At 44.3% G+C, this 25,532-nt stretch overlaps 1 protein-coding gene across 1 annotated transcript in view; it reads left to right on the forward strand.

Moving 5' to 3' along the window:
- The window catches only part of LOC102384375 (von Willebrand factor D and EGF domain-containing protein-like), a 328,357-nt gene that overhangs the window by 290,027 nt on the left and 12,798 nt on the right, over positions 1 to 25,532 (forward strand). Inside the window, exons 26-27 of the mRNA XM_025214561.1 lie at positions 16,031 to 16,126; positions 17,313 to 17,408. Coding sequence (XP_025070346.1) covers positions 16,031 to 16,126; positions 17,313 to 17,408 — 192 coding nt within the window. The remainder of the gene's footprint in view (positions 1 to 16,030; positions 16,127 to 17,312; positions 17,409 to 25,532) is intronic.

Below are 25,532 nucleotides of genomic sequence, written 5' to 3' on the forward strand. Positions count from 1 at the left end.
TATTCCCCACACTAATTATACACTAAAGACTGCAAAGCCTAGAATAAATAGTTATACTCTCCTTAGGATAAAACAGTGCAACAACATTAAAATAAATTTGATATGCAGAAGTGTTAAATGAAAAGAAAATTCTGCTCTTTGTCTCAAATGTTACACTTGCTAATGGAATAATCTATAGAAGTATTGTGCACTCATGTACACTTGCATGTACAGATCATAGACCAGATCCTATTCCACCTATTAAGTACCTAAGGAAACTTATACATCTAATGTGAGATCCTATTCTACCCTGCTCAAGACCCTGGAAAACTGATAATGCATCATCTTAAGACAATGTCAGGTGGAACAATGAAGGCTAGGGACAGACTGATACTCATAAACCAGTTTAAGTGATCAGAAACTGGTTTAAACTTGTAACAGAACAGACATTCAGCCCACATAAACCAGTATGAAAATTATTTGAAATAACAGGTTTGAGATAAACCTGGTTGAATGTAGCATCAGACTTAACTGATTTGGGTCAACATGTTTATGCAATGTCAGTCCCAGACTCCTTCCTGGTTGAAGTTAAATCAGAGCCCCCCAGCATCCCAGTTCCTTTGCAACTCTGAGTGGGTCTGTTCTCTGCTCCAACCCAGCAGGGCTGGCCCCACCCCTCTGCTCCCTGGCTGCACCTCTGACAGACACTATAGGCATCTGCCTGGCTTCCCCTTGCTCTTCCTCTCCCCCCCACCCCCACTCCCTGCTAAGCAGGGATCCCCTGTCCCCTCTGCCTTACACAGACACCTCTCAGCATTAGCTAGCATACCACATGCTGGCTACGGTATGTGCTGAGGGAGATGGGACAAAGGCAGACAGGACAGTGTCGGCTTTGGGCTTTTTGGAGCTAATCAACACGTAGCTGGTAATGTCCCTCCATTCTTTCCTTGGAAAAAGTTGTTTAAGAAGAGCTTGAACTAATGAGACAAGCTTTTGTTTTGCTGATGGGCTGATAAACACTGTGTAACTCCCTGCTGTGTAAGTAAATGCTGTGTAACTCTCTGCTGGCTCCACTGGTTAGAGATGCAGAAAGGGGAGGGGGAACCCTCCCTAATCAGAGTGTCCTGCTGGGGCCTGGCCATGCCTCTCCCCCCTTCCCCACCAGCTCAGCACTGTAGAAGGGAAGGGAGGACAGTTCTCTTGCCCCCTGGCTTCTAGCCTGAGCATTTCCTAAGTCCAGAGCTGATATCTGTATGCTTACAAATCAGTTTAGCCTAGCCAGGTTAGACTAACCTTAAAGACTGAATCAATTCTGGCTCAGGCTTTTTGAATGTCTGTCCCTAGCCTAAGAGTACAATGGCCATAAACTTTCATCTCTAACATTTTTCCAGGTGTCAGAGCAAAGCTTAGTGGTTGAGTGCCTCAGCACAGTGGAACTTTCTAGCACAAGGCACGGTGAGATTTTGTACGAGGGAATTTCTCGGCACGGTGGAGAACCCCGGCGTGGAAAGGTTCCCGCCACTCATATGCAAATTCACACATTACTATTGGCCGGTTCTAAATTATTCCTACGTGGCGACTAGCAATTGGCTCGCTAGCCGTATAAAAGGTTGGAGCAGTTTCCGCCCAAGTTGGAGAACTCCGCGCCCATCTCCGAGTGAACGTGGTGACTGATCAACCGCTGACGACTCCCCGTCGCCGACCAACCCCGACGTACCCCCATGTCCTCCAGGCTCGTATTAAAGATATCTCGTCGAATAAGAGCTCCTCGGTTAAACTGTAACTGAAGTTTGAAGTTAACTCTCTTCCTACGCTGTACATCTCGACAGTGTAAGTAAAGCTATCTTTGTTTGAACCAGTACGCGTTTGTGCCTAATTCTACTCCAGCGGTTGAAAGTACCCATCTGTACATGCCGGGTTTGTGGCCACAACCCAGCCGACCCTTTCCCGGATCCCCCTTGGCCCCCACACCAGGAATTCTGGTTGGGTGGAACTGGATCACATTTTTATGCATAAGTCCTCAGAAACACTTATGTGAAACAGGACCTAGGCTTATGTTTTTAGTGCCTTTCATTTTGAAGGATGCCAAAACACTTCACAAAATACATACATACAGACATTTCCTGACCATAAAAAGAAATTTAACTTTAGGGAGAAGACAAACTGATAACAAAGAGAATAATGAATATGGGGACAAGGAAGGAGACAAATTTGAATTAAGGATATTGGCCAGCCCTCAACCCAAATCTATGGTGCATACAGAACAGAAAGGAACTGAATGTTTACGTTTTATTCAAAGACACAATATACTATATGGAAATTAGTTTTATACTTTGGAATCAGCAAAAGAGGCACAGCAGTGTTTTCCTTGTGAAGAAAGTAACAGCGGGGGAAAACCTCTAGCTACTTAGAACAATGCCAAAATAATCACTAGTTAAGAATGACAAACAGGCAACAGGTTTTTGATACATTTTATACTGACATTTACTCAAATGTCTCTTCCTGATACAGATTTGCACTGCATCACATCATCTTAGTCACCTGGTACCTCATTATCTTTCCCATTTTCATAACCCAGCACTATAAATAAGGATGGCCTCCTGTTTTAAAGCTTAAATAGATGTCTAAATGTGCCAGTGCCTATATGCAGATAGATACCAGAATAAAAGCATGTACACAGCAACTTGTCCTGGGTAGGGGTAAGGGAGGCCTGGTGTCCTGGTGCAGCAAGGCTGCAGATCCAGCAGTAATACGGAGCCTGGCTGGCAGCCAGTATTGCTCTGGACAGCCAGCCCTCCATTTGTTCTGGCACATGCTCTGCGCTGCTTTTTTCCATGGATTTTTTTTATTTTTTTGCTACCAGGATTTCTTGGTAGAAAATTTTGCCACCAAGCAGCAAATCTGTAGAACATGTTTTCATGTTCCTCGCGTGCACTTGTGGCAGCACAAACTACATGCTCCTGCACATGGGAACCCACCCATTAGAGAGCAACATATTCATGAGCTCTGGGACCTGGAAGATAACTCACATCACCACAACTGTGCAGTAAGATGAATGCATTAAGAATGCAAAACTGTAACCACTATGCTCCCAATTACATTTCCAGCTCCCTCTATGTCACGTAGTGATTTGCTTCTCCAGTGTGCATCTCAGGGTGTTTGTTGTTTTGGTTTGTTTTTGGGAGGAGAGCTGGAAGGATGGAGGAGGGTTAACCATAGATTGGTAGCTCATTGAGAAAGTGGTGAGAGACATATATGGCAAGAACTAATAACTGAGTAAACTCTCAAGGGTTGGTGGCTGGACTTGGATAAGCCCCCAATAGTTTGTAAACTAGTCTGTAAACATGGTTGCAAATTCTGTGTGCTGTAAAAAACAATTGTCAAGCATCTGCCAGGACCAGTGTTACTGACATGGACTGGCCAATCCAGAAATGAATTTGCTGTTGGACATAAAATTAATTATCTTGTTTATAAATCCAAATCTGAAGAAACTCAGCAATGCACAAAAGCAAGCACTATACATTTGGGAACTTTACACATGCAAAAAACATGCCATAATACCCTTGGAAAAATAAGGAACAAAAATCCTCAGCGTCCCAAATCTGTAACATGCTTTTGAGTGTTATGTGCATTGGGAGCATCATAGTAGCAGATATATTGGTCCATCCATCTAGCTAATGATCTGTTGAGCCTGAGTCATACACACTAAAGGACAGAATTACGTTTTTACCTGAACGGACTTTCTTTGTGGCAGGACAGTCAATTCCAAAATAAAGATTCACTGAACTAAAGACCCCTCTTTTGGCCCAAATGCACTTTTTTGGAGATTAGTTTGTTCTAAAGCTGTAATATCCTGGAGCTAGCTCAAATTCTTTTTGAGCATGGAAGCATCCAACCAATCATTTCCTCAATGCAGGAAGGATAATTCTTTCTGTTGTGCAGCTAATCTTATGAATATTGCATCTAGAGAGAAGCCAGGCTGGATCCTAGTTGGTCAATGAAGCTATACTACTTGCACCAAGTAGAAATCTGTCCCTTCATTTCATATCAGAGGACAAAGAACAGCAATATTCCTAAGGGCTTCACGGCTCCAGCTCTAAAATATTACTGTTTCCAGCAGACATTCTCTCTAGTTTTCTAGTAATATGTAATGCATATGATCAACATACCTGAAGGACTCGAACTGTCAGTTTTAAAACCAAGTCCCACTGCATTCAGGTATATTGCTTTTATTTTTGTTTCCTTTGTAAGTTCTTTACATTTACCTGCATTTTCTTGATGAGACTAGTCAGTGAAGTCAGTGTTATTTTTAAAATTGCCCTATACTATGTATCCTTAAAACATCATGTCTTTCCAGCTATTGCTCCTTGTTTTATGACACCCATACCTAATCAAGAAGCTAAGCAAAAAAAAAGGTAGAAAATGAACATTAAAAAAACGTATCTGTGTACATAAATAAAAAATGCAGCTGGTGAAATTTCCTGTTTTTCAAATTTCCTGCTGCTACCCAGAGAATTGTGACTAGGATTTTCCAAAAAAGACACTCCAAAGCTCAAATTCCGAATAGCAAACAGCAGCAATGATAGATAGATTTATAAATAATGTATAAACAGAAACATTATGGTGCTTTTTCAAAGGATATTTTTAAGTGTGTATCTTAAACTAGGCAAGCAAGATATCAATGTGCTATCTTTTATTAGACCAGCTGAGTAGTTGGAAAAAGTTCTTTGCAAGCTTTTGGGTGCAATCACCCTTCCAACCACGCTACAACCAAAAACCCAGCAACATGGAAGATATCTTAAACTAGACACTGCATTAGCTTGGCCTGCCAGCAAAAGACATTACAGCTACTTTCTGTCAAGAGGCAGGACACAGTATTCAGGTCAGTTTTATCAGCCTCTACATGGCAAAAAAATCTGAAATTGTCTCAAAACCTGTATAGCCTAAGTAGCATTGAAATGCGGTACTTTGTCTCCTTATCACCAAAATGACTCAGGATACATGATGATGACTACTAAATTTTGTACCAGGGTTAAATAGGCTCTGAATCAGTTGCTGCATCCTTGCAGCTTCAGGAGAGCACTGGGATCCTCTGGGTTTCTTTGGTTTTGGATTGCAGGAATATCTTGCTTGGTGGTACTTAAAATTTACATTGCAACTGAAAATGAATTGAGAAGAAGTAAAAAAGACAAAGGAAGATCCTTGTGTGGCAATATTCGACTGGAGATATTATCTAAGCAGAAGGAGTCACAAGGCTTTAGAGAAGTTTGTTTCCAGAGTCCAGTAGACTAGGCACTCTGGTTGAAATTGGGATTCTGACTTCTCTAAAGGCAGTAGGATGAGCAGCCCTGCCCTTCTTTTGGGGCTGATAAAATGAGGTGCAAGAAATATCTCAAATCTGTGTGAGACTCGGGCAATTTTCAGGCCTGAGGATTGAAAATGGCTGTGGCAAATTGTAAGTGTATAGCATGTAAGATCAGGTGGCACAAATGCAGCATGCAAGGAAAAGCTGATACAGAGCTTATATATCTTAGAGTTGGAGTTTATAGTTAAAACCTTTCTAACTCCAGCAACCTAAAGGTGCCTATAAGCATTACATTCAGATTGTGCTAAGCAAGGTTAGGGCAATCTAAACCCAGACATGCAAGCTTTCACAGGGCTTAGGTCACCCTAAAAGTGACACACGCAACCTAAAGTTAGTTTTTGCTAGATGAGAACTAACTTTAGATTCACATGGGATTGACCCTACCTAGTGAGGGTTAACTTGGCCTAGCATATGCTTGTATGCATTCACATCACAGCCCTGGGGCTGGGAAAGCCCAGCCACTTTCTACAGCCCCAGGCCTATGCTGTTTTTATCCCTCCTGCAACCCTAACTGGGCTATTTTTACCCCCTGACTGCCTCTCCCTCAAACCAAGCAACCTGTGCACCTGCCAACCCTTCTTACAAACCTCCATCCTCCCCCCCAGCCTACCACCCTTTCCCCTCTCCTGTCTGTCCCTTGTCCCAGTAGACAAGGGAAATGCTTGCTTATGGTGGTCCTGACTCAGGTTTAGGTGACTTAAATTAAGCCACCTAAACCTGGGCCAGGTCTCATGAACATTTGCTCACACCCTATGACTATACAAGTAAAATAATTGCATATATTATGTGAGGTGCTCTGGGTATTATTTATGTCTTCATTATTTAAACTTATTTGTTCATAGCCTTATTAAAATCACTCATCACCTAGATATTCCCTGGGATGTGATTATCATTTACCCTAGAATTATCAGCTTCAGCCTGGACTTTACCACCACTTTAGTAATCAGAACTTTCAACAAAGTAAGGATTAGGAAAGTGAGTTTCTAACTTTGGTAACTGCAGCCCATGTTTCATGGGAGCCAGTTGTCTCATACGTTCCCTCATAGCAGTGGTTCTCAACCTTTTTCACACTGGGACCCATTAGCATAATTATCAGCTTGCCGCAACCCATGACCCACAACTCCTTGGCTCTGACCCCCACAGTCTCTCTCTCCCTCTCCCCCTTCCTCTTGCTGCATCTGGTCCCCTCCTACCCTCTCTGGCTCCTGGGGCTGCTCTCACAATGCTGCATGCTCGCCACATCCAGGGCTGCGTGCCGGCTCCATGCAAGCTGCCAGCATTGCAGCCTGCATGGGGAAATGACACAATTCCCTGGGACCTCCCTGGGACCCTTTACAATGTTCTTGCTGCCCACTTTTGGGTTGCGACCCATGGATTGAGAAATGCTGCCTTATAGGATTCCATTGCCTTACTGTACATAAGATTTTGTGCTCCTACTCTCATGGAAGAGCATGAGAGTTTTGCTACTGACTTAAGTGGAAAAAGGATGAGGCCCTTTTTCTTACTTATTGATGGCCAATTGTTCTGTACCCAGGGGCATTTATACACATAACTTCTTGTCCCACGACATCCCGGAGATCCGCAACTTCGGAGCAGATTCAATTAATCGAATCTGCTCCGCATGCGACCTGATGCAAACTGCGCTGCACCGTGTGCAGTTGTATAAGTAGCAAAATGCACATCAGCACTGAGAAAATGGCAGCGCTGCACTTTTGAACTAAATCACTTCCAACGCGTTTTAGTTAAAATGCGCACCACTGCCATTTTCTCAGTGTCGATGCATATTTTTCCACTTACACAACTGTATGTGCCACAACTGTATGTGCCACAGCGTCAGGCGTTTTTCAAAGTGCCCGCCACTGTGGCGTGTGCATGTGTACAAATGCCCCAGGTTATTGTGATAATGCAGGATTCTACTCCCCAAACTAGATGCAAAATTTTGTTTTAATTCAAATGAATAACAAACTAGAACATACGGTTTCTTATAGAAATTACATTTAGAGCGACCCCTGAGGCAGGTGGAAAACCTTTAAACTCTGCTGTTTGTGGGTCAGCTCATTAGGCATTCTGCAAAAAAAGGGGGGAAAAGAGTCTTTTCAAAGTCGTGTTAGTGCCTGGGAGGATTAGGATAATTCAGTTTGCTCTCCTAGTGTCTGATAATTTATTTAGTTTCCCTGGGAGAGGCTGTAACATTTTTGTTTGCTATTTTGAAATTGGAGCTCCTCCACAGAGGCCTAGAAGTGGGACTAGGAAGGATCAGAACTAGTTATAATCAACAAATGTTGAAGTGCCTTGTGGGTATTGAAAATGGAATTGTATTTAGGAAAGCTAAGGAAAGGGAGAGCTAGGAAGAGATGTCAGTAAGCAAAAAAAAGGTAGAGATAATACTTCATTTATTTGCATACAGGTGCCTTGTGGATTTCCTATCAAGAAAAGAGAAAAAGAAAGACAGTGAAAAAGGGCAGGCATGCATAAAGTTAGAAGAGCTCTTACCTTTAGAATATATTTGGCCCTAAACTAATAGTCCTTATTCATCTCCTACAGAGCTCACTTTTAGCTGAATCCCATTCAATTTCCATCGTTGCCTAAGGAAGGCTGTCACAAGTAACAAAATAAATTTAAGAAAAGTCAGTGCTATATTTTCATTACTAAGTTAATTAATTGGTTTTAAGGTGATCAAAGAAATTAGCTGTTGGAAGGAAACATACAGAAAGGCTGGTATCACCACAAAATATCTAGAAGTAAGCAAGCAAGGTGACAAATACATTATATTTGGCATATGATGAGAAGAAAAACAAAATTTGGTTAAATGGATCATGACCACTAATTGAGAATGTTGGTTTGAACATATACTGTAATGCTATTATAATGCTTTTAGTTACCATCCTTTTTCAGGGCTTTTTAAGGGGAGCTTTTCAATATGCATGTTGTTTGGAAATTGCAAAGGGCACACATGTGTGGTGATCCAACTTTTACAGATGGCCTGCAAGCCATATTCCTAGATCTCAAGAGCATTAGCTTTGGAGGAACAGATTAGTGTTTCAGAATCGGAAGGCAATATGGGTTTTGTTGTACAGCCCTTTAGTCTGAGTTGAGTGAGCACAATAAAACCTAGGTAGTAACTTCATGATCCATATTTTGTACTTTGTCATTATTAGGCCAAATTATAAGCCTTTAAATGATAATTAAAGCAATAAATGACTCAAATTGAATACAGTACAAAAACCTAGGTTAAATGCTGGCTACAAAAAAGACAGTAAACAAAAGAAAACATCAACTCTGAATTCCTTTGGGTTTGTCATTATATCCTGAAATTGCTTTTGCTGCTGCTAGAAGTTGCAGCATTTTTTGGTATTCTACCAGTAACTGCTAACACTACTCTTTCTTCCCCTACCCCTTCAAATGACCATGCACCATGGTTGTAGCAAAGGACAGGGAAAGCAGGTGATGGGATGGGATGGGATGGGATGGGATGGGATGGGGCGGAGAGAGGGAGGAAATAAGAGATGCAGATTAAGAGTTTCATCCCATATAATTGCTACAACCTTGGATTTTACCCAGCCTCAAATCATCCAAGGGCAGATATCTGTGCTAAAAAAGCTGTGGATTTTGGCATAGATTCTAAATCTAGAAGCCAAGTGAGATCAATATTATAGGAATAAGATACACTCCTAAAGTTACTGTATCTTAAAAAAAATAGGCCAAGTGACCATTCAGGAAGAGCCACTGAAGCAATTGAAGGGTTCTAGATATATAGAGCACATCTACATGAGACACCTAACTATTCATTAGCATTTTTTACTGTAAAGTAAGTATGTTTGTCTACATGTGCATATGCTTACTACATAGTAAACCTCCCTAATCCTAAGTAAATTTACCACCTGTAAATGCAAGTAGCAAATTTACTCCAGATTAGTAACAGCACAGTAGTACTTGTGTAGAGACCTGAATGGGAGCAAAATCTGCTCCTGGTCAGCCACCCACCTGATAGCTCCCTGCCCCCCGGAGATGCCTGGTGCCAGGGTGGGCTCTGCCACAGGACCCCAGGCAGGGACTACATCCCCCTGCTCCAGCAGCAGGGATCTCATAGTTTCATAGTTTCAGGGTCGGAAGGGACCTAATAGATCTTCTAGCCCGCCCCCCCGCCAGGGCGGGAGAACAACCCCCAAAAAAAAAAACCCACTCACCCTAAAAACAAAAACGGGACTCAAATGAGTCCAGCCAGGTAAGTATCCAGCCTCTTCTTAAAGATCCCCAGGGTAGGGGCCAGCACCACCTCCCTTGGAAGTTGGTTCCAGCTCCTAGCCGCCCTAACTGTGAAGTAGTTTTTTCGGATGTCCAATCTGTACCTCCTCTCCATCAACTTGTGCCCATTACTCCTTGTTATGCCAGCGGGGGCTAGGGGAAACAGCGTCTCCCCCAAACCCTTCTGGTTCCCCCTAGTGAGTTTATAGACGGTCACCAGGTCCCCCCTCAGCCTTCTCTTGTGGAGGCTGAATAGGTTCAAGTCCCGCAGTCTCTCACTGTAGGGTCTGCCCTGTTGTCCCCGGATCATGCGGGTGGCCCTCCTCTGGACCCTCTCCATGTTGTCCACATCCCTCCTGAAATGGGGCGCACAGAACTGGACACAATACTCCAGCTGCGGCCTGACCAGCGTCGCATAGAGGGGGAGGATCACCTCCCTGGCTCTACTCGAGATGCACCTGTGGATGCACGACAAGGTCCGGTTAGCCCTGCCAACCATGACCTCGCATTGTCGGCCCATGTTCATCTTGGAGTCAATAATGACACCAAGATCCCTTTCCGCCTCCGTGCTCTCAAGTAGGGAGCTCCCCATCGTATAAGTGTGCTGCTGGTTCCTACTACCCAAGTGCAGCACCCTGCACTTGTCCGTATTGAAACACATCCTGTTCCTGTTTGCCCACCCCTGTAACCTATCCAGATCCTTCTGCAATCTCTCTCTCCCTGCTAGCGTGCTCACCTCCCCCCAAATTTTGGTGTCATCAGCGAATTTAAACAGGTTGCTTTCCACCCCAACATCAAGATCGCTGATGAAGAAATTGAACAGCGCAGGCCCCAGGACCGAGCCCTGGGGGACTCCACTACCCACCTCCCCCCAAGTCGAGTATGATCCATCCACCACCACCCTCTGAGTGCGACCCTTCAGCCAATCTGCAATCCATCTGACTGTGTAGGCATCTATGCCACAGTCGCCTAGTTTATTAATTAGGATGGGGTGAGAGACGGTGTCAAAGGCCTTGCTGAAGTCCAGAAAGACTACATCCACCGCGACACCTGCGTCCATGGCCTTTGTGACCTGATCATAAAAGGCAATCAGGTTGGTCTGACATGATCTCCCCCTAATAAATCCATGCTGATTGCCCCTGAGCATCATCTCGGATGCCGGCCCATCACAAATGTGCTCCTTGATGATCTTCTCAAAGAGCTTCCCCAGGATTGAGGTAAGACTGACGGGCCTATAATTGCCCGGGTCCTCCCTTTTCCCTTTTTTGAAGATGGGGACCACATTAGCTACCTTCCAATCGTCTGGCACCTGGCCCAAGCACCACGATCGCTCGTAGAGCCGTGCCAGGGGCCCTGCAATAACCCCAGCCAGCTCCCTCAGCACCCTGGGGTGGAGAGCATCCGGACCCGCTGACTTGAACGCGTCCAGCCCCTCCAGAAGCTCTCTAACCCGGTCCTCCCCAACCTGAGGTCTGAAGGCGATCCCCTCGCGTCCGGCTTCTATCACAGCAGGGAAGTCCCGGTCCCTGCACAAGAAAACGGAGGTGAAGAATTGGTTAAAGAGGTCCGCTTTATCCTCTGACGCAACCACCAGATTGCCCCGCATATCCTGCAGGGGCCCCACATTACCCGGCGCCTTCTTCATCCTCCCAATATATTTGAAAAAGGACTTTTTGTTATCCTTAATCCTGGACGCTAATCCGAGCTCTATCTCCGCCTTGGCCTTCCTAACAGCCCGCCTGCAGGCCCGAGCAGAGGAGGTATACTCCTCTTTGGAGATTACACCCCCCTTCCACCGGGCGTACGCCACCCTTTTGGCAAGCAGGCATTCCCGGACACCCTTGGTGAGCCAGGGGGGCTTTTGGACACTCCTGCCCGCCTTGCTTCTTGTCGGGATGGACACCCCTTGGGCCCCGAGTATCGTTTCCTTAAGGAACGACCACTCCTCTTGGACGCTGAGTTCCTCTGCCCTCAAGGACCCCAGTTCCTCTCCCACTAATCTCCTCATCTCACTGAAGTTGGCCCTCCTGAAGTCTAGGGCCACCACCTTGCTGCGGGCCCTTGACACTCTACGCTGGATGGTGAATTCCAGCACGCGATGATCACTATTGCCCAGGTGGTCAAGAACCTGGAGGCCTCTTACCAGGTCGTCGCCTGCGGCCAGTACCAGGTCCAGCAGAGCATCTCCTCTGGTGGGACTGTGCACCTCCTGAATCAAGTGGAGGTCCTGCAACTCGGCCAAGAACCTCCTGGAGCGGTCCGTCCCGGCTGACTGCTCCTCCCAGCAGATGTCCGGGTAATTAAAATCTCCAAGCCCCCTGAACCAAGATCACAACTGGGGAGCTAGGGCTGGGACATACTTAAATCCCAGCCCCCACTCCACCTCACGATTGGTGAGCAGGGTACTGGGAAACTCTTATTTCCCAGCATCAGCTGCATGATGGTGGGGCCAGTGCTGGGAGGCCCTTATCTCCTAGAACCAGCTCCATGACCATGGGGCTGGTGTTGGGAGATAAGGGTCCCCCAGTGCCATTTCCACCATCACAGAGCTGGGGTTGGGAGATAAGGGTCTCCTAGCACCAACCCCGCCATCACAGAGCTGGTGCTGAAAGCTCCTTACTGGCAGAGGCAGCGGAGCACGGAGCTGTGGGGGCAGGGGAGGGAGGAACAGACAGGGGAATTTGTTCACCTCTCAGCTCTGCACTCAAAGAGCTGGGCAGGGAACAAACTCCCCAGCCTGTTGCCCCTCAGGTCAATGGCCATGGAGCTGGGTGGGGAACAAGCAGCTCAGCTTTCCTCTTAGCTTTAGCTTTCCTCTGCCCAGCATGCAGGGCAAGGGCTGGGAACTGTCCTGGTCAAGGATGGTCACAGCCCCATGCCCCAGTAGGGTGACTGAGGCACAGGGCTTGGAAAGAACTGCAGGGGTAGGGTAGGTCCCAGCCCCCTGCCCCAATTCACTTGTGGGGCAGCTGCAGCTCTTTCCAAGTCTCCTGCCCCGGATTGGGGCGCCAAGGCCAGGAGCTCCCTGCTGCTGCGGCAGGGGCTCATTGTGGGGCTGCAGGAATTTTAGTGCTAAGAGCAGAAAATCTGCTGCCTAGCCCCTACATGTGTAGACACCTGCCTGGAAGCACTTAATCTGCAGAAGTTTACTCCTGAGTAAACTGAGCCCAGACCAAATGCATGTGTAGGCGCACTCATAAGGCAGTTAATTACCCCCTTTCAACAGTGTCTGAGCAAATCTTGGAGGAGTCAGTAGAGTGCATCCATCCACTGCAACCTGGTACTGATTTTGAGAATCAATAAAAAAATCACTATTTAAGAAAGCATAGAGAGTTTTGCCTTAGGGCAAAGCATTAACACAAGATTTAAGCACTTGCAGTGACTAATTCTAGGAGTCTAGCTTGAGAGCGTTATCCAGAACCTCATGTTAGATGCCTAGGCCCTCTATACAATGCACAGGGAATTAGCATCTAGTGATGATATATGAAACAAGCAGCTCACTGGGTGCGTCTACATGTGAAATCAAGGTGAATGAATAAACTCCCATTATATCACACCAGAGTTTATTGCTCCTGGGTGCTGTATTTGAATGTGTGCCAAGGACCAGCACACTGAGACAGGTCAAAGAAGCCTTTGCTGGCAGGGCGTGGGCTGGGGGTGGAGGGAGAGGGTCAGCCTGCCAGCTGAGGGCTGCTCTGACCCAGCTAAATATGCTGCAGAGGGGCTGGCTGGGGCTTGAGCATCCTCATACCCCATCCAGCCCCATCAGCATGTGCACATGTGTTCTAAGAACTAAAGAATGCCGCCACTAGATGCAGCTACCTAGAGATAGTCAATAAGGAAATGGGGAGGATAAAGGTATGTTTGAAATCCCACCCCTCCTTTGGACTTAGATCCCTTACTCAGAGCTGCAGGGAGACACACGTGCCAAATCTTCCAAAGAACTGAGCAGGCCCACTTTTCTTTTAAAACATGGTTGTGGGAAGAAGGAAAGATCCCCCTAATAGTCATCTGATTGGAGCACTTGGTGAACAACATTTAATTATCTAATCTATCAGAGAGGGTCCAAGCTCACATCTCCCATCTCCTAGAAGTAGTGGTACAACTAGGTCAGGGCAAATGGGGCAACCATTCCAGGCACCAACTTGGGGGAGGTGGGGGAAGGGGGCTGAAAAAAGCAGCTGCTCCTGGCAGCCACATGATCATGGCAGCAACCAGAAATCGCCACTGTGCCCTGGGCTCCCAGCTACATCCATATGCTGCTGCCTAAGAGACTACTTGGTTTCAGTCCATGCTTTCAGAAACATTTAAGCATTTAGGATTAAACAGTCATTGAATACAATACAGAAACAGTCATGGCATCAGGGTCTGGAATCCTGGGTCTCCCTCACAGTCCTTATCACTGGACTAGACAGTCAGGCTCCTTCTTGTGCTCTCATTTTGACTGAGGTCTCACTAAGACCTAATGAATCTTATATTCCTTTATGCACAGGGGCAAGTGGGTCTGCAGAATGACCCCACTCACAACAACTTATAACGTGAATCCCCCAGCATCCTATATGTTTTGCAGCCCTGGGCTGGGCTGGGCTGTCTTCTGGAATAGAGCAGGATTGGCCCTGCCCCTCTTCTTCCTAGCCAGAGCACTATTACTGCTCTGGCGGGCTGAGGGACTGCAGCAGCTGCCAGCCTCCCTCCCCCCCAAATGGCTGTGCAAGCAGGGATCCCCCCTCCTGCTGCTCTTCCATGGCAGGGACCCCAGAACAGGGTCCCAGCATCTGGTCATGCCCTCGGTCCCATACTAGCTAATTCTGAGAGGTGTCTGTGTTGGTCTCCAATTTCACTGGAATAAACGCAGACAGCTAGTGGCTTGCAAGTGCAAATGCACCCTGCAGATAAGAAGAGCTTGAAACTAATGTGAGAGATATTTTCTTTTGTAGGGCTTGATGGGCTGATAAACTTTGTTCTGACAAGCAACCTGCTGGTTGTAATTTGTCAGTCTTCAAAAGGGGACAGAGAAAGGTGTTAGAAATGACCTGGTTTGCAGACAGTATAAAGAAGCAGGGAGAGGGAGATTGAAAAGCTCAGTATCATCAACAGATGCAAGATCTGACAACACTCCCGCCCCGTGAGCAGCAAGTAGGGAAAAGCCTGGAATGGTGCAGGGAGGGTGGGGGTTTATACCCCTCCCTAACAAAAGCGTCATGCCAGGGCCTGGCCACACCTTCAGCTCAGCATTATGGAAGGGAAGGGAGGGCTTCTCTAGCACCTTCTGGCTTCTAGCTGGAGCCACAGCAGGCATGTGTATACATTTCCTGATTCAAAAGTGAATGTCTATAAATGCTTTCAATATAAAGCTATTATGTAACAAGAATGACCTGCCACCCATCTTTTAACTAAAAGAAAATGTGCATTTGAACATGCATTTTGTGAGGACACCATTCCCAACATGCATCCCAGCAGAGTGTGGTTGGCACACTCTGAGAATGCCTCTCAGGTTTGGGGGCCATCAGACATTTAGGGAAAGGAACACCTACTTTCTGGAACCCAGCTCAGCTTAGGCCTGAGCTAAGAGCTGAGATGCTCAGCCCTGCCAAGACTGGAGCAGTTCTCGGTATCCAGGTGCCCATGTTTTTGGAATCCTGCCTTTAGGACTTAAGTCCAGTGGTATTCATATACCTCGGTGCTGTCCAGACTTGAACAGCCAAGTTGTTTGTATGTGGTTGCTGTAAGTTCCAGAACAAAGGCAATAAGTAAAGGGCATAGGAGGAACAGAAAAATCTCCTAATTAAAAAGAGTGACAAAGTTATCCAGTTTATGCTGACTGCAGCCAAGATAAAGATGCATCTCATGTCTTTATCGCATAAATAAATCTAGTGAAAAACTAAATATTTTAACACTGTTGTACAACACTACCATATATCAAAACAAATGGGACTATAGACTTATCTTGTCTTTAGCCTTGATTGATAAAATGCAAAAAATTTGCCTGAAATTGTGAGAAGCTAATCTGTTCTGTGCAAGTCCTCTCTGATCCAGATATATGTCTGAGAACATGTTTTCCAATCAGAAGGTGAAAGCTTAAACAAGAATTTGGCAACCAACAGGAATAAGTGGTATTGGTCTGTCTACAGCTGCCACAGAAGATTTCTTGTTTGCTTTTTCGAGAATCACTGTAATTAATGCCTCTCTCATTTCTCTGGTGAGGCAACTCTTATTGAAGGCTCCTTGAAAGGTTTTCTACATAACAGAGCTCAGCAGATTCTAGAAGGATTTATAGAAGCTATCAAGCCCCTGAGTTTCACACTTTTACATCCAAATTACTTTTTTGTTTTTAATTACAAGCAACTTGACCTTATGAAACGATGTAAATAAGTCCTGAAGTCAAGTCTGTCTGCATATTATTTCCTGTTACCCAGTTCTTCATTTAAAACGTACCTGCAGGTGTCTGCGATCCCATGTGCATGAATGGAGGGAAGTGTGTAAGTCCAGATGTCTGTGACTGTCCATCTGGTTGGAGAGGCAAGAGATGTCATAAACGTAAGTACCTCTGCCTCCCATCAAACACAATATTGTTTCTTAGTTAGGGTAGTCAGCATAATTTGCAATCCTTTTTTAACATTAGAAAACTATATAGTGACTAGACTTTATTTCGCTGCTTCAGCAGCGTGAGGAGAAAACAGTTTTATGTACAGGTAATACAAAATGCTATAAACATTCAATGCTTGCAAGAAAAGGTGTGGGGGGGAAATTCAAGCCCTATTCCATGCAGCTGTTTGTTATGCATATTTTTATGGAAATTCTTTTCATGATATTAAACCTGAAGTACAGACTTTATGTTTTAACAGCTATACATATTCTGTTATATTTTACTGAGAAATGCCATGTATTTCAAAATACTTTACTATTTAAAGCCTGTAGTAAAGCTTTCCAAGCTGATATACTCTCAAGGTCATCAGATACATTTCAGTGAATAATTCTGGTTACTGATGTGTTCTTACATGTAACTGCAGTAACTATTACATGTAACTGCAGTTTACATGGAAAAAAAACTTTAAAACTGTATTCTGATTTTAAAATGTTTCAGAGAATATATTTCATTACATGGCTATTCATTATGATGATGTTGGCAGATAAGCTGAATAAATTTACTATCAAGATGACACTCTGCATCAAAACATTACTATATTGGCTTTTCACCCCTTGAGTCCTGGTGGTGAGTGTGGCCTGAGCATCAGCATGATGTAAACTTCACCACTGGTCTTAAAGTACAGTACTGATCATTTCTTCTGAGATTCTGCATGAAGTTTCAGACAGACCCCCTACACTTTTCGTGCCAACTCTTAGAAGTCTTTCTATATGTAATCCAAATGTCAGTGGCAAACTTTAAACAGTGATACAGCTGAACTCCATATCCTATTCATTTGTAAGCAAATATGAGTATGCAATATATTTAATAGAAAATCATTTATGAGTGAGTGGGACACAAGGGCTAGTGGTGCCTCCAGCAGACAGCCAGGCAGACTGAGAGCGCCAGTCTGACTTAGAAAGAATTTAACATCACCAAAATCCAGAATGCTAATTACCTTGTGAAGAATGCACATTAGCTTCTTTTGAGTCCTGAAAATGAGCACAGGAAGCAAATTCCAGCAAATCATACTCCAGACTTGGAATAAGGGATCATGTAGGCCTTCTCATTTGTCTGCTTTTTGGTTGTTTTGTTTAGCTGCGTGTCTGGAGAAGTGTCTGAATGGTGGAGAATGTATAGGTCCAAACATCTGTGAGTGCACTGAAGGCTGGACAGGACTGCTATGCCAGACTCGTAAGTAATTCTTTAATTATAGAAGTATTATAGCCAACCATGCTGGGATACAGATATAGGCAATAAATGTACTGCAAATATTTTCTATTGTCCATGAACAAGGTAATTATTAAATACTTAGCACCGGGTTTTGCCTCCCTTATTTGTGCAGCTCAGTACCTTATTGATTTCAAGGACACTTCTTCACTACAAGTAGAAGAGGCAAAGGAGGGCCCTCAATTACTTAAAAGGATGACATCAACGTGTTTGGCTTGTTTGTTTAAAAAGAAGAGAACCGACCATATCGCCACAATTATATATAAAAAAGACAGCGTACATGCCTCTTTGGCCCTTTACTGTGCCAGCAAAATAAAGTGAAAAAAGAAGGAGCTAGACACCAGAAAAAAACAACTATTCTGTTCTCCCCGTCCAAGTGGAATGATGTGACAACAGAACATGCATTTTAAAACTAGATTTTAAAAGTTCTGTTTTAATAACCTCTTGACTCCAAGCATCGCACATTCAGAGTGCTCATGAGATGGGGGGTTGTTTCCAGATGTGATGGGATTGCAGCATCTGGCAGGGAAGAACACTGTTATTTTAGCTAGTGTGTCTTTCCAACTCATGCATGTTGCTAACACTGCTGTAGAAGGACAGTATAAATTTGAGGGTCTAAGTAAAAAATCAGCACATTGTCCCCTTTAAAGGTCACTCCTTCTCTCGCAGTGCTTAATTAAGTATTCTTTCTGTTCCAGTCAAGACCCAGCAGTTTTATAACTACTGCTTTGTTCCAAATGTATATTGGTTCTTTTTTTTTATTTGATTTTTTTTTAATTGTTATTATTTGATGACACATTTCTGGTTTAGCTCATTAGATATATAAATAAAGCCAGTTCCTCTCTGTGAGAGACTAACAAGACTCAATATTTTTTTAGCAGTTTCTGCTGTTTTACAACAGACATACAAGTTGAACAGCTGAGGCAATTTCTTTCCCTTGATTTAATCAGGCCCTTTGAAAACAGTTCCAAATCAGTATACCTGACATTCACTCTGCTTTTACTATTTTTTCCCAGTGTTTTCAATGAGATGGACAATTTAATCAGCTTTTTGTCCAAAAATTGCTGGCGCTTTGCTTCCAGATCTCAGAGCAAATTTAAATGATGATCATTAAGAATATGGAATTTTGCTCTTTAAAAAAAAAAGCAGACTATTGTGGGAGAGTAGATGCTTGGGTCTTAGAGGCTAGGTACAGACATTCAAAAACAGGAGGCAAAATCAATCTAAATTATGCAGTTTTCTGTAAATGACATTGTTTAGATAGGTAGTAAACAGAACACACATTCACTCTTTGGTGGGTGGAGGGCTGGGGTGGTGGTGGGGGAAATCTTAAACCCAGTTCTGCCATTTTTAAACCAATCTATGTGCGCCAAACTTCTGTTCTGTTATGGGCATAACTTACCCATATAAGTGATACCCTGATCACTTATACCGGTAAACCTGTAATGTCTGTACCTGATCATACTGTTGCTCTAGGGTGTTCAGTAGTGCATCAGGGATAAAGCAGTGGAACCAGAAAATCATCTCTCTCTCGGATGTTAGGTATAAAAAGCTTTTTTTCCACTGAAGTGAAACCCAGTAAAAGGAGGCTGGATTTCTGTGTTGTGAATACAGGAATACATTCCCGAATATCCAGGATTCTATACAAAAAAAATACACACATGGACATGACAAGCTTGCCCAAGTGCCCACAGAAATGTCCGCCTCCATAGCTGCTGGCACTGCCAAATTGCTAATGGTAATGTCAAGAACTGGAACTAAACACTGGTTACCACTCTACACTATGTTATTACACTGGTATTACTCTGGCCCTTTTCCTATCACCAGGCAGCCATGCATACTATGGGCCAAATTGAAGCACTGCACAACTTTCGAAACCGCTGGAATCGTATCAAGGATGCATTTGGCTCCTCTGTTCAAAGCTGCTTTGTTCAAGCCTTTCAGAGTTTAAACCTACAAGCTTTCTAAATATTCTGCTTAGCACTTGGACTGCCTGCCCTTTTTCTAGTCATACAAGCACAGCCATATTCTCAATATTTTCTCTATTCTCAATTAAAGGAAAAAGAAAAAGAAGAGCACTCTCCATGAAAATCCCACCGCAGGTTCCTGAGCAGATGTAGGGGATGGGGAGCGGGAAGGCCAACAGCACATCATGGTCAAAGGCACAAAAGTCAGCTAACAGACCTAAAATAATTGCTACGGTTACCTGACTGAACTCCCCCTCCAGAGAAAGATTAACACGATCAGTGCAGTCTCACCCAAGGCTAAAGTCAAACTGAATGTTCAGAAAGACGTTTTGGAATTTAAATGTAGCTAGAGATGCCATGTCATGGGCTTCTCAGTCTTCCCTAAAACTCGAAAATATAAAGTGTGGAGTTTACCAGCTTTGGAGACCTGGCAATTAATTTCAATAATTAAAAACTTTAATAATGGCTCCAAACCAGCTTTGCTAGGTTTCACCTGAAAAGAGGAACATGGATATATATCATAGCATTTCATCAAGCAACGCCAGCTGAAACACAACCAAAGAACAATCTCAGTGCTGCTGCAATGACAATTAGCTCAGTCTAAATCTGAGTGATTTTATCTGCTTCATATATTGAAAATACTTCAACAGAGAGGAATACCTCATGCTGCAACCAGCTGTAAATGTAACAGATTAATCGGTTTATACATCATGAAACAGTTCTGCTGATTAGTACTGTAAGGTTGTTATGATACAAGCAAAAAAGAAGTATTTCACTTCTTGTGCAACCATGGCACTGAATTTAGAAATGTTTTATGGTATAATCAGACCACTGCACCCACCATCTTCTCTTCAGTTTTACCAGTTACTGAGTATCAGTATATTACAGAATTTATCAAGGATAAAGCTTGGAAAGAGAATCCTGTGTTTCAATAGCAATGAATGAAATACAGTGATACAGTGCTCCTGTTCTATTAGGCTTTAAATAAAAAGGTCAGTCAACAAAGTAGTGTTCTTCCCCAGTCATCTGTAGCTGAATAGAATAGCTGCTGAGAGAAGATCGATAAAAGAAGTCATTTACAACAAATAAGGTGCATAGATATCTATAATCTTGATGGTATTAAGGATTAATGGTTGCATTTCAAACCTTATTGCAGGCCTAGGGAAATTACCTTTCAGAAAGTCAAGTTGAAAGATAAGTTGTTTCAAGTGTTCAGAATGACCTAACCACAGAAACATTAGTAGCAGCTTCATAGTTAAGGCTAAACATACATGTCCATGCTAAATCCATAAGCATTTTCTACCTGGCACTCTTTTTTAATAACCAAAAGTGCTCTAAAAGTTCTATATTCTGAATTATTTGACCATCACATCTGGCCATTTTAGCTTTCTACCAATTATTTAGATTTGAGGCCCCTTGTAAGCACTTTCTGGCTGCCTCTAGCCTCCTCTTTTGTGTGCTCACACAGACACCTCCCTCCCTCTTTTTAGGTACTGGGAAGGATCACTAAATCAAAACAATGAAGGTCCAGTCCTACCATCTGATTCACATTGGCAAATTTATGCCAAATCAGAGCACCAGTGAAGCCAAAGGGTTTTTCTATAGGCACAGGGGCCTGTGTGCATAGATCAGAAAGTAGAATTATACCCCGGGCCTAACAATTAATTATAAAGTATAAGAAAGTTATAGTCATGAGAGATCCTCAGCATTAAAATTCAGGCTGTTATCTGCTTTTCTAATATTATTGAACACATACTGGCTTCTCATTTGCCCTTCAGAATATCTTCTCTTTATTTGCATGTTATAAGTGTCAAGCTTATAGCCTTATAATTTCCTGAGCATTCTTGTTCACTCCCTCGCTCTGAATGGTGTCTTAGGCATGCTTGCTTCTAGATTTTCTGTGTAACCCTTTCAATCTTTAAAAAGGCCCCTCAAAGATTGTCATTTGCATGCAAATTACAGTTCTGTTCTTTTAACACGTGGGGATAAATCCCTTTTTGTACTGAGCATTTATTGATTATAATTTTAACATAAGCTTGGCTTATTAAATGACTTTCCTCACTGAGTGTACAGGATAACACATACACAGCCTGTGTCATTTTTAGTGTTTAGTGGCTTAGCATCCCTTGTAAATACATTTATGAAATATTCATTTGGTTTTCAGTTCTGTTATCCTCTGCGATTTCAATTCCAATTTTCTTTTGAAATGTTTTAACTTTTTCCCTAACCACGTGCTTGTCTTTTTGCAGTACCATGGGGAGTGAAGGGACATAGTTTGCCCATTTCAATATTACTTTTTAAATGTTTTTTTCTCTTTCAGGCATTGTCTGAGAATCAAAGAAATTAGAGATGAAGGAAGGTCTGCTAGGCTCTCTGATCCTCACCACCATAAAAAACAGCTCCTTGTTCGGTTTGATTTTACACCTCCCAAGAAATATGGGTGTCCTTCAGGGGTCTGTGCTTGGACCGGTGCTTTTCAACATCTTTATCAATTATTTGGATGGGAGAGTGAAAAGCTCGCTGGCCAAGTTTGCGGATGACACCAAGTTATGGGGCAGTGTAGTCACGTCAGAACATAGGTTGCAGATACAGGTGAACCTGGACAGGCTCAAGAGTTAGGCAGACTGGAACTAGATGAAGTTTAACACTTCCAAGTATAAGGTGCTCCATCTAGGGGCAAACAACCCTCAACATATATACAGGCTCACCGGTGACAGCTTGGCTTGCACCATGGCCAAAAGGGACCTAGGGGTAATGATTGACCATTGTATGAATCATGGGCGACTGATGCCTTCTGAGTCAGGGGGGCGAGGGACATGTGCCCCCCGCAGTGACCAGTCAGCAACTGGGGGGGGGGGTCCCCTCATGGCCAATCTCACTGACCAGGGGGTGGGAGGGGTCCCCCACGGCCAATCACACTCACTGAAAGCAGCAATGGAGCTCCGGGAAGTGATCACGGCCATTTCTGGGAGCGCCGCAGCCACTTCATCCACCGTTTCATTTTGGCCAGCACTCACAGGGGGGGCACTGGTGCTCCCACCTGCCTCCCACCCCGCCCATTACCTAAGTGGGGAGCAGAGCCTAACAGGGGGTGCACCAGTGCTCTCAGGGGGTGCACTCTCGTGCATACCCTATACATCGCTACTGGTATGAATATGAGCCATCAGTGTGAGGCAGTGCTCAGCAGTGCAAACAATATGCTGGCATGCATCAACTGATGCAGCTCGTGTAAAGCTAAGGAAATGATACTCCCACTGTACTCAGCACTGGTGAGACTGCAGTTGGAGTACTGCATCCAGTGCTGGGTGACACACTTCAATAAAGATGTGGAAAAACTTGACAGGGTCCAGAAAAGAGCCACCCATATGATCAGGGATTTGTAAGGCAAGCCATACAAAGAAAGGCTGAGGCACCTGGACCTCTTTAGCCTAAAGAAGAGAAGGTCAAGAGTGGACTTGATGGCGGCTTACCGCTATATCAGAGGAGTGCATCAGGAGCTTGGTGAACAACTGTTCACTAAGGGAAGACCAGGTGCAAAGGGTACAAACTCCTGGAAAGCTACTTCAGGCTTAATTCCAGGAAAAACTCCTTCACAGTCAGGGTGTCCAGACTGGAATAAACTCCCTCCAGAGGTGGTGCAGTCACCTACCCTGGAAGTTTTCAAGAGGAGACTAGACTGTCACCTCACTGGGGTCACCTAACCCCATCTGTCTTCCTGCCTAGAGTGGGGGAGAGGGCTGGACCTGATGATCTTCAAGGTCCCTTCCAGCCCCTAACAATCTATGAATGTATGAAATGAGGTTTCTGTTGCTTCTCACCATTCCACTGCCTTAGTATCATTTACAGCACATATAGTTACCCCACACATAGTTTTTCTTCCTGATAATGGAAAATGTGTAGGCATTGCATAGGGTAGGTGTAAGATCTCAGAATAGCCAGAGGCTGTTGATTGCAGCAGTCAGTTCTGATGTTTGTAAACTAGGCCAGGGCTGTCTAACTGGCAACCTACAGGGGATTAGTTTATAGCCTCAGAGGTCCCACCTGGCCACCACTCCCCCCATCACTTTGGTTGCAAAAGCTAGTAGGGGCTCCAGCCTCTGTCTCCCTCCTTTGGCTTCCACTTTCTCCCTAGGTCTAGGGGGTTGGGGTGGCACTGTGTAGCCTGCAACAGAAGTCTGTGGTCCCAGGTTACCCATGCAACGTGGTGCAGTGGGAGGTCACACTGCACCAGGGAGCTAAGGGTGAGGCCAGGGAGCCTGCACAGTGTGTGCCCCTGGGGGTCTATAACTTAAGCTAGTGGAGCCCACATGGCATGCAACCTTCATGGGAGCAGCCCTCTGAAGGTGCACAATCCTGAACTAGATTTTTCATTCTTTTTCTATCCAATTCAGACCCAGGCCCAGAAGCTAGAGGGCATTTTCTGACAAAAGATGTATCATCAACAATTTCCTGACCAACTCTTGTAATAACGTCAACTTATGATAGACTTATAGATAAATATGAAAGTAGGACTGGAATGGACTTTACTAGGTCATCTAGTTCAACCCCCTGCTTAAGGCAGGATCACCCACAACTAAACCCTCTACGCACGTGGCTGTTCAACCTTCTCCTGAAAACTTCCAAGGATAAAGAATCCACAATTTCTCTAGGTATCTAACTCCAATGCTTAACCATCCTCATAGTCAGAATGTTCCTCCTAAGTTCTTACCCAAATTTCCTTGGCTACATCTTGAGGCAATTGTTCCTAATCCTGTCCCCTGAGGCCACAAAGAAAATCCTATTGCCATTCTCTCTATAATCACTTTTAAGGTATTTGAAGACTGTTATCAAATCTCACCCTTAATCTTCTCTTATCCAAACTAAAATAACCCTAGTTCTTCAAGTCATCCCTCATAAATCTTTCTTCCCAGGCAAGTGTGGGGCCAAAACCAGATACAGTGTTCCAGGTGAGGCCTCACCACTCCTGAAAAGAGCAGAAGAATCACATCCATTGATTTACTATTGAAATTCCTGTTAATACTACCCAGAATGCTGTTAATCTTTTTGCAGTAAGAGTACACTGTTGGTTCAGATTCAACTTATGATCTGCTGTAACCACCAGGTCTTTCTTTACAGTACTGAAGCCTGGATAGTCATCCTCCAGTCTGTATTTATGCATGCAATTATCTCCTTCCAAGAGCAGGACCTTGCACTCAACCTTACTAAATCATTTTATTGATTGTGGACCATTTATCCAGTCTATTCAGGTCATTCAAGATCCTAGTCCTACCCTCCAGAGTATCTGCAATTACATTTTAAATTTGCCAAGTGTGCACTCAATCCCATCATCAAAATCTTTCATGAAGCTGTTGAATAATCCTGGACCTAGGACAGACACCTGGGGAACCCCACCTGATACCTCCTCCCAACTAGACACAGTACCATTGCTGATGACTATTCATTGAGCATGATGATCCATGTTAGAGTTCTTCAATCTAGTCTGTATTGCTTTAACTTGTTAATGAGGATGTTGTGGAAAACAATGCCAAAACCTTGCTAAAGTCATAGTTTCATAGTAGCTAGGGTCAAGAGGGACCTGAACAGATCATTTATCCTGACCCCCTGTCACAGGCAGGAATGAATGCTGGGTTCACAAGACCCCAGACTGGTGATCTTCCAACCTCCGCTTGAATTTGCCCAAGGCAGGGGCGAGGACCACTTCCCTGGAAAGGTCATTCCAGATTTTGCCCACCCTAACTGTAAAATATTGCCTTCTGATCTCTAACCTAAACCTATTCTCCATCAGCTTATTACCATTGTTCCTCGTCACCCCAGGGGGTGCTGGGGAGAAAAGGGCTCTGCCTATTTGCTGTTGATCTCCCCTGATGAGCTTATAGGCAGCCACCAGGTCCCCCCTCAGCCTCCTCTTGCTGAGGCTGAACAGGTTCAGGTCCTTCAGTCTCTCCTCATAGGGCCTGTCCTGCTGCCCTCTCACCAAGTGGACAGCCCTCCTCCGAACCCTCTCCAGGCTGGCCACATCCCTTTTGAAGTGCAGCGCCCAGTACTGGATGCAGTACTCCAACTGCGGCCTGACCAAAGTCGCATAGAGGGTGAGTATCACCTCTCTGGACTGGCTTGAGAT

This window comes from Alligator sinensis, unplaced genomic scaffold, assembly GCF_000455745.1.
Source record: "Alligator sinensis unplaced genomic scaffold, ASM45574v1 scaffold1176_1, whole genome shotgun sequence".
In the NCBI taxonomy this organism is placed as follows: domain Eukaryota; kingdom Metazoa; phylum Chordata; order Crocodylia; family Alligatoridae; genus Alligator; species Alligator sinensis.